The 9,289-nt window shown below is 38.8% G+C and overlaps 2 protein-coding genes across 2 annotated transcripts in view; both read right to left on the bottom strand.

Moving 5' to 3' along the window:
• The window catches only part of grk1a (G protein-coupled receptor kinase 1 a), a 6,922-nt gene extending 3,452 nt beyond the window's left edge, over window positions 1-3,470 (bottom strand). The window contains exons 1-5 of the mRNA XM_014003037.1: window positions 2,110-3,470; window positions 1,888-2,015; window positions 1,643-1,800; window positions 727-810; window positions 309-433 (exon numbers count right to left, since the gene is read on the bottom strand). Coding sequence (XP_013858491.1) covers window positions 309-433; window positions 727-810; window positions 1,643-1,800; window positions 1,888-2,015; window positions 2,110-2,811 — 1,197 coding nt within the window. The 5' untranslated portion in view covers window positions 2,812-3,470. The remainder of the gene's footprint in view (window positions 1-308; window positions 434-726; window positions 811-1,642; window positions 1,801-1,887; window positions 2,016-2,109) is intronic.
• A 1,246-nt stretch (window positions 3,471-4,716) lies between these two features.
• The window catches only part of tmco3 (transmembrane and coiled-coil domains 3), a gene marked incomplete in the record, with an annotated part of 13,411 nt that continues 8,838 nt past the window's right edge, over window positions 4,717-9,289 (bottom strand). The window contains 6 exon segments of the mRNA XM_014003036.1: window positions 4,717-6,801; window positions 6,894-7,043; window positions 7,123-7,202; window positions 7,300-7,450; window positions 8,835-9,030; window positions 9,114-9,231. Coding sequence (XP_013858490.1) covers window positions 6,688-6,801; window positions 6,894-7,043; window positions 7,123-7,202; window positions 7,300-7,450; window positions 8,835-9,030; window positions 9,114-9,231 — 809 coding nt within the window.

Genomic DNA, 9,289 nt, shown 5'->3' with positions numbered 1-9,289 from the left:
ATCAGATATTGTCCAAGATTAACCTTCAGGGTGGATATAGCTCCCTAGCAGCCTTGCAACAAGGACCTAATTGATGTCATCAATTTCCCAGAATACTTTGCATGTAAATAAAATGGCCCCGTCCATGTAATATATTTTTAAACTTTTAGTTTAAAAATTACAAAACTAAACATCCTACAGTATTTTTACAGTCTTTATTTTACAGTTAAAACAAATGTTTATCAAATAAAGTCTAATGTCACAACTAATCATGGATCCCTTTAAGATGTAGCTACTTGAGTGGATAAGAAAGTTCGGCTCTTATCTACCTTCTCTCCACGGGTCCTGAAAGGTCCTTTGGCTGCTAGAAACTCATAGAGAGTGACGCCCAGAGCGAAATAATCCACAGAGTAGTCGTACTCCTCTCCTTTCAGGAGCTCTGGAGCCATGAAACCTGAAAACAACAGGAAGAGATCAAAGAAGGATTAAAAGTTAGTTTATATTTTTAATATAAAGCATAAAAACAGTTCAGGGCTTAATTCTCTGGGCTATTAATGAACAAAACTTTGATTTGTGATGTTCAAACAGAACAAAAATTATTATTTTGCTGAAACTTGTGCTTTTATCCTTGATTTTAAGTTCATACATTTGAGTTTTACTTAGTTTAAAAGGGGAAGTCTGGGTGTATTAGTGAGAATTTAATAAGCAAATTCATCCGTATTATTAATAAGGTTTTACTTTACTCACCTGGAGTTCCAGCGTAGCCCTTGATTTTTAACTGATCATCGGCCAGCTCCACGGCAAGACCGAGGTCAGAGATGCGAACGTTACCTGTGAGAACGAACAGCAAAACAATCAGAACCAAACATATCATTAATACAGAAACTTGTCTGCAGACTGTGGGTCAAAATAACCTGAATTTATTACTTTCTGCAGTATGGCATACCTGTACACCTGCACTGTTTACTAGTCAGTCTATGTTCCTACCCTCACCTTAGGTCCCAAACTGTGAGCAGAGACCAAAAGAACTACATTGTAGATACAGTTAGTTGAAATGAGGTTTCTCCACATGGGAAACTAGATTCTCCGTTAGAGATAGGATGAGATGTTTGGTTATTCATGAGAGAATTGGAGTAGTCAGAAACATTTGAGGTGGTTCTAGTATCTTGTAAGGATACCGCCTAGACGACTACATAGGCAGGTGTCCTTGACATGTTCATCTGGGAAGAGGCCCTGGGGAAGGTCAAAGACACGTGAAAGAGACTAAGTCTTTCAGAGAGGTTTGGGAAGTCTTGAAATCTTCCAGAGAGAGTTGGAGAAAGTGGTTGTGGAAAGAGATCTGCTCATACGGGACACTGGAACAATGGATGGATGGATAGACGGACAGATGAACCTTGGATTGTTCTTCAGGTTTTGACTCTTGATTCCCATAGTTTCTACCTTGCCTTTGTACATTCAAATATTCCATCCATCGATTAACTTCTGGTAAAATGTATATATTTTTAAATTTGTAGTGTGCCAATGCAGCTTCCATTAAACAATTTCAAATCCTAACAAGAGAAGGTTGGGACAACTGGTGAGTTTAACAATAGTGAGCACCACCATCAGGTTGGTTACAGATACCCAGATTTTTAAAGTTGTGTTTCCTTGCTAAGAGCCTGACCTTCATTGTCCAGCAGCACGTTCTCTGGTTTGAGGTCTCTATAGATGATCCTCTTCTGGTGGAGGTGCTCCATGCCCTGGATGATCTGTGCAGCGTAGTAACAGGCGCGTGACTCTTCAAAGCCTGGGTTGTCCTCATCCACATTATAGATGTGGTACCTGGGGGGGGGGGGGCAAAATCCTCAGATTTCAGATAAGACAAGAAATATCAGGTGTTAGTTTCGACAGGACTTCAGGGGATTTAACCTTAGGTCTCCTCCATTCATGATGGTCATGACCAGACAAAGTTCTGTTTTGGACTGGAAGGCGTAAGCCAAAGAGACGATAAACCTGCTGTGGACTCGAGCCAGGATCCTTTTCTCCACCATTGCCCCCTACAGATAGGAAAGCACAGAAGAGTTAAAAAGATACTTCATTGACTAAATCTCCAACTGATGTTACGTACTGGATACATGAATTAACCCTTACCTCGTAACCTTTTCTTTTCTTCAGTCTCTTCTTGTTGAGCTTCTTGCAGGCGTACAGTTTTCCCGTTCCCCTCATCTGACAGGCAGACACTTCTCCGAACCCCCCTTTACCCAACACACGGAAATCCAAGAACCAGTCTTCGCCGATGGGCTGCATCTCCAGCCACTTCCACTGCAGGAATCTCTTMAGGTACATGCTCTCCAGGAAAAACGTGTAGGGCACCTCCTTGAGAAAGTCCAACACATTGTCCATGGTCTCATTGAAGAGGTCGTCCCCAGCTTCTTGGTGTTTCTCTTTGACYTTTGTGATGCCGTTTTCCGGCAGAAAAGGGCAATAATACTTGGCGTCAGGCTCCATGTACCGAGACAAGATCTTGCTGGCTTTTTTGGCTCTGTCTTCATCTTCAGCCATGTTATACTCCTCAACGTCCTTCCACAGACGGCATGGGCCTTTATATTCATTGTTGAACTCCAAAAATTCCTGGAAAAGACGTTTGCCAATGGGCTGCTCCACGCAGACGGAATGGAACCCGAGGTCCAAGGTTTCCAGCAGACCTTCGCAAATCGTAATGTGGGGAAGTTTCAGGCGGGAGCGGTACTTTTTGTCCCGGCTGACCGCAGGGTTGGCAGTCCCATCGAAGCTGCCCCGGGCAGAGATGTAGGCAGAGTTGGCCACCACTGTCGTCAGGCCACCAATATCCATGGTGACGCAGTGGAAGGGATAACAAGGTGGAAGGAGAAATATGCGTGACTCCGCAAAAATAAAGAGAAAATGTATCCAGATGTGGATTAGTTTTTACTTTAGTGAGTCAGTCTACTCTCAGCAAAGAGAGCTCGGTGCCTTCCCTCAGTAAGGTGATCACTAAACCCTCTCGCCCCCTCACACACATGCAGATCTACCTGACTCATCACCTTTCCCCAAAAGAGATTTGTCCATGCTGTATCTCTCTAATGCTGTATCGTGTGTTAACCCATGTGCTCGCTCTTAGAGCCCAGGAGGATAAAGGGAATAAAACAAAAAACGACAAAAGAACAAAAGAGAAGCAAATAGAAAGGGACAATAAATGAAGTATGGTATGACCTGATCACATGCCATTAGTGAAACCCTGTTAACGTTGCTAAACCTGGAATGGGTAAAACTGCACAGATAATTAGATAGTTTTGGTTTCTTTACGTTTAAACTGTGCTGGACTGTACACCCTGGACAGGCTGGTAGTCTCAAACAATGTCAAACCGCGCAGAAAAGTATATACTTTCTTTTGTTTTTCACTTTTAGAAAAGCTCCAAAACTCATAAACGTACATCAAATATACATTTTTGTGTATTTAGCAGGAAACACAATACACCATATGTAACATTGATTGGGCTTGTTGCTGTTTTTATAAATAATTTTGGTACCAGAAGAGTTGTAAAGTAACTAAATACAAATACTTTGTTACTGTACTTCTTTTTTGTTGGCCACTTCAGTAGAAAACAAAACTAATTTCCACATCATTAGTGACAATTTTTTTAATTCTAGAGTAAAGAAGAAAAAGATAAATATAAGAACTTTGTTACTGTACTTAAGTAGAATTTRTGAGTATCTGTACTTTATTTTTTATTTTATTTATTTGACCTTAATTTATACAGTCTCATTGAGATTCAGAATCTCATTTCCAAGAGACCTGTTATAAGACAAAAATTACAAAACACAAGTAGTTACACAAAAAAATAAAATAAAATAAAATAAAAAAAAAAAATGAAATTAAATTAAAAATTCGGACCAGTTGACCTTTACTTGAGTAATAATTTTTCAGCCTACTTTTTACTTCTACTCCTCACATGTTTAAAAAAGGCAAGAAGTAGAAAGTAGTTACGTTTATTTTATTTTTGCTTGTTTTCATTCCAGCATGTTATTGTAAAAAATAAATACYGGTACTATCCATATAAATTGTGCCTCCTAGATCGAGTGAATTTGATTGTGGTTGAATGAGAAGTATAAATATATAAAATTCTGATACCGTGTTAGTTTGTACACAAACAAATCATGTCACACTCCAGCAGGACATATCGGACATACAGTACAGACCAAAAGTTTGGACACATGGGTAACGATGAACATAGTTACTGTGAAACATGGGTACTGGGGAACATAATTATTAGGAAACATGAGAATTCATATAAAAAATGATGATTTGATGATTTGATTCGATGATTTGGGTGAATTTATTTTAAATGACTCTGAAATGTGACAAATGTACCCATCTACATAAAGTCAGCCTCCCTGTCTACATCCACTAATAGGATGATGATGTTTCTCAGAGATGTGCTGACTGCAAAGTTTGTGGGTTATCAGCTTAAACCGGTCCTGCACGTGTCGGCCCGTCTCGTCCACAGCTGACTGTTACACAATCAGTGAACGAGGGTTTCCGCAGATGTTCAGAGCTATTTCTGTTGGTGTGTGTATTTTTAAAATAAAATAACTGATAGACAAAAATATGTAGAAAAATTACTACACAAATAATAAATATATCCCACGTGAGTAGTTCTGTTTTTATTTTCTTTTACTAAACAAACGAGTCCACCAACATCAAATTAAATGAAAACAGTTTGAAGGAAAACAGCACAAACAGCATGAATAATAATAATAATAATAATAATAATAAACCTCTTCATTAACATAAAGAAAAATATTTGAACATATACAGTACTCACGCAGTACAGTAACATCTGCAGTACACATTTTCATTGCACATTGTGGGTTTTTATGTCACACACTAATATGTGCAACGTAAAAAAAATCTAATTTTTTTTATTTAAGTGCAGAAAAGAGCTGATCAGGCACTCAGGTTTGACATTCAGTAGTGGCTAGTGCAGGATTTTTCTTCAAATGTAACGTCAGCGAATAAACTCTTGTCAGTATCTGGTGTAATTTGTCTTCTAGTGTTTTTGTTTTTTAAGTGTCTTCCTTTGTGTTATCAGTGCAGTCTAACGTACCGTGATTTAATTACTAAAAAACACAAGTTCCTGAAAAAACACCAAAGTTCAAGTAGTACATGATCGAATTAAAAGTAAACATTGAGGAAATTGTCTCAACAAAAATAGTTTTTATACGGAGCATGTCCGGTGACATTGGATAAAAAAATAAAAAAACCCGTGGCCATGAGATTATCGCGTTATTTTTTAATCCAATGTCACTGGAAAGGCTCTGTTCTTTTACCTTTAGAATTCAGAGGAATATGCAAAGTTTCCCTTTAAGAAATAAACAAAAATCAGCTTCTGATCCCAAAATATTTTTCCTTCCCTCCTCTGGTGTCCTGCGAGGCTAAAACTGTTAGCGAACAAAACAAAACAAAACAAAAACAGCAAATATCCGTGAGAGAGTTCCCAAAWTGTCTTGAAATATCCATTTGGGTTCACAATCTGCAGCGCACTGCTCTCCCATAGCAGTAAGTTAAATCTGGTTTTCTGTCTAAACCACATGTTAAACTTCAGGCCCGTGGGTCAAATATGGCCAAAATTACTATTTTTTCTGGCCCCAAAACTTTAAATGCAAAAAAAGTTTWATGGTTTCAGTTTTGTTGCTGTAATTTCTTGTCGTGACTTTCAAGCCAAGAAAATTGGTGTGAAAAGAGTAACAGAGAATTAACTTTGATGATCTTTTTTTTGTTTTCTTTCCTTATTTTAAAGTCAAATATCTGGATTTTTAGTGAAGATTTTCCTTTTTTACCTGATTTGCTGGACTGTAATAAACTATATCTGAAGGAAATAATAAATTAAAAAGTTGTTAGTTGAGGGTAAGGCATAACAATTCTTTATCCATCAGAGTATGTATGCCTTAAATGCTACACAAAACATTATTTGGAATAAGTTAATTTGTATTTTTATAAGAATAATTTACTATATAACATTTTTTTCAATAAATATTGTTAGATATTGTCTCTCGGTTTGGACCAAGTTTAGAATTTTGGCCCGTTTGTGTAACTGACTTTGACAGCCCTGGTCTAAACGGTCACGGAGCCACCCCCTCATGTCTAGAACCGGTCTTGAACTCGTCTTAAATTAGTTTCAGGAATGCAACATTTGAGACAATCATGGGAGTGTTTACAGACTGTGAAATTAAATTAAGACTGATTGACAAGTAAAATAATAAATTACTTTGTTTGCAGTAACATAAAACAAAATGTTGCACAAGGATTCAGTGATTCTAGGTGGATATTTGCCACAATTTTGTGCGTAACAGTCAGCAAGATGTCAGTTTTAGTTACAGCTCACTAACTCAGTGATTTAAAACAAACTGATTTTTGTCATTTTAAATACACTACAGAGCATTTTTTTCACCTACAGCTTATGTGACTTTAKCAGATTTAATCCTTGTAAAGAAAATGTAACAAACACTGCGAACATAACAGTTTTTTAGACTTTTTAAACAGATTTGGTCCTTTTGCTAACAGTTTTGTAAAATGTATCAAGKTTTTTTTGGGGCTAAAGCAGGGGTGAGTCCAGTCCTGGTCCTGGTTTTACAGGTTTCTCTCTCAAACACCTGAATCAGTGGCTGAATTACCGGTACCTCTAAGGACCAAGACCGGACGCCCGGGCCTCATGTGACGGATTTGCGTTCGGTGCGCAGAACCCATTTATGCGTGGTGACTCTCCACAGCAGCGGTGCCAGCAGCAAACTGAGCGTGGTGACGCTGAGGACCAGCAGGTACACCTGAGACAGAAAATAATAAAGATTATTATTATTTTTTTACTTTTAATCATTCAATTTCAATTTAATCRACTTTTAGCGAGCACATCCCCGACCTCTCTGGAGATGATGCCAGCTCGACGCGCCCGGCTGCCCAGGACGAAGGAGAACTCGCTGACCTGAGCCAGGCCGGCTGAGACAATCCACCGTATGTGTCGGGAACCCGGAGGCAGGATGGCGGACAGCACCAGCACCGCCATGAGGAACTGGAGGGACACGAAGGGTTCAGGGGGGAGAAACTGGGATCGCAACGGAAAAAATATACATTTCAGAAAAGAGCCAAACCTTCATGATGACCAGAGTGAGCGTCAGGACCAGCAGGATGGTGAGTTCGTAGAGCACGAAGGTAGGGAACACGTGGAGTCCTGCAGTGACACACACACACACACACACATATACACACACCACAGTTCAGGACAGGCTCAAACAGGACAAACATCTGACATTTTGGTTCTGTCTGACCAATAGAAGCGAAGAAGATGATGGCAAGGAAATCTCTGATGGGCTCGATGACCCCCGTGACCTCGGCTGTGACCATGTGACCCTGAGAGGAGAGCAACGCTCCGGCCAGGAAACAACCCAGCTCCATGGAAACGTCCAGAAACTCTGTTATCTGCAAAAGAAACACCAATGTCTTCTTTACAAGTTCAAAAATCAGATAGAAATGATCCAAATAAACAAAAACACCACCTAAAAACTTTAAAGCAAAACACTATCTTAAAGCTAAAGCAGCAAAATGACCAAAATAAGATAAAACAGTAGCTAAAATGAGCAAATGGCTAGCTAAATGCTAAGTATAGCAACAATTGTTTACCAAACATTCTAAAAGTAGAAACAAAGTTAGTTAAAAACTTTAAGTAGCAAAACAATTGCTAGAGGCTACAAAAGCAAAGGGCTAGCTAAAAGTAGCAAAAAGCTATTGAAAAAGTAGCAAATGATAGCTAAAAGTAGCAAAACAGTGGTCAAAAGTTGAAAAAGTCTGGCTAAAAGTAGAAAATGACTAGCTTATTGTAGAAACAGTTGTGCATTGAAAAGCTAAAAGTAGAAAAATAGTTGCTATAAAATAGCTAGAAGCTAATAGGGCAAATGGTTAAGCTAAAAGTAACAAAATGCTATTGAAAAAGTAGCAAATGACAGCTTAAAGTAGCAAAAAGCTATTGAAAAAGTAGCAAATGATAGCTAAAAGTAGCAAAATGCTATTGAAAAAGTAGCAAATGATAGCTAAAATTAGCAAAACACTAGTTAAAAGTTGAATACGTCTAGCTAAAAGTAGAAATTGGCTAGCTTATTGTAGCAACAGTTGTGCATCAAAAAGCTAAAAGTAGAAAAAAGTTGCTATAAACGTAGCTAGAAGCTAATAGGGCAAAGGGTTACGCTGAAAGTAGCAAAAAGTGATTTAAAAAAACAAATGACAGCTAAAAGTAGCAAAAGGTTGGATAAAAAATAAAAGTAGCAAATGGTGAGCTAATGCTAACTATAGAAAAAGTTGTCAATTGAAAACTCGAAGTAGGAAAAAAAAGCTAAAATATTTAGGGAGCATAACAGTAGTTAGAAGCTAAAATAGCAAAGGGCTAACTAAACGCAGCAAACAGCTAATTAAATTAGAAAATGGTTGTTAAAAGTAGCAAAGGGTTAAGAAAAAAAAAGGTAGCAAAATGTTTGTTAAAAGATTAGGAAGCTGTTTAAAATTAGCAAAACAGCAGCAAAACGATAAAAGCAGTAAAAGATTTGCTTAAGTTAAAAACATTAAAAGGCTAACTAAACTCTAACTGTACTAATGTCAAAACTGAAAAGCTAAAATTAAAAAAAAACTAACTAAAGTCTAAAGGAACAAAACAGTAGCTAGAAGCTAAAATAGCAAAGGGCTAGTGAAACGAGAAACTGTAGCAAAAATGTATTTTATAAAGGCTAGCTTAAGAAGTAACAAAAGGCTAGCTAAAAGCTAACTGTATCACATGAAGACGGCAGTGTGAATGCTGAGTCAGCACAAAACGTACAGTCAGCATGAAAAAGACAAACGCCGTCATTCCCAGCACCAGGATCTCCTTGTTGCCTTTGCTCTCGGCGTGGAGCTTCTTGTAATACGGACCGATCAGGAAGGACCTGAGCAACGAGCACAGCAGCAGCACCACGGCCAGGGACACCAGGACCTGGGCCAGGAGCTTCAGGACTCGCAGGCCTCCGAACACAAAGCTGGGGTTCACAGGGGGAACAAAAGATTTTAACAAAATGCTCTCCACGTTTATTTTTAGAGGGGACAGAAACCACGGACACACCTGTCCGAGTCTCCGCTCTGAGCCTGGATCAGGGTGGGCATGACGGCGATGAAGAGACCGAGCTGAACGTCCTGCATGACCAGCATCCCGAGGAGGACACTGCTGTAGTCCAGTTCACCTGTCACACACACACACACACACACACACACACACACACACACACACACACACACACA

Source organism: Austrofundulus limnaeus, unplaced genomic scaffold, assembly GCF_001266775.1.
Source record: "Austrofundulus limnaeus strain Quisiro unplaced genomic scaffold, Austrofundulus_limnaeus-1.0 Scaffold16, whole genome shotgun sequence".
NCBI classification, from domain to species: domain Eukaryota; kingdom Metazoa; phylum Chordata; class Actinopteri; order Cyprinodontiformes; family Rivulidae; genus Austrofundulus; species Austrofundulus limnaeus.
The sequence above is the reverse complement of the archived record's forward strand: the minus strand, read 5'-3'. Positions and strand labels throughout refer to the sequence as shown.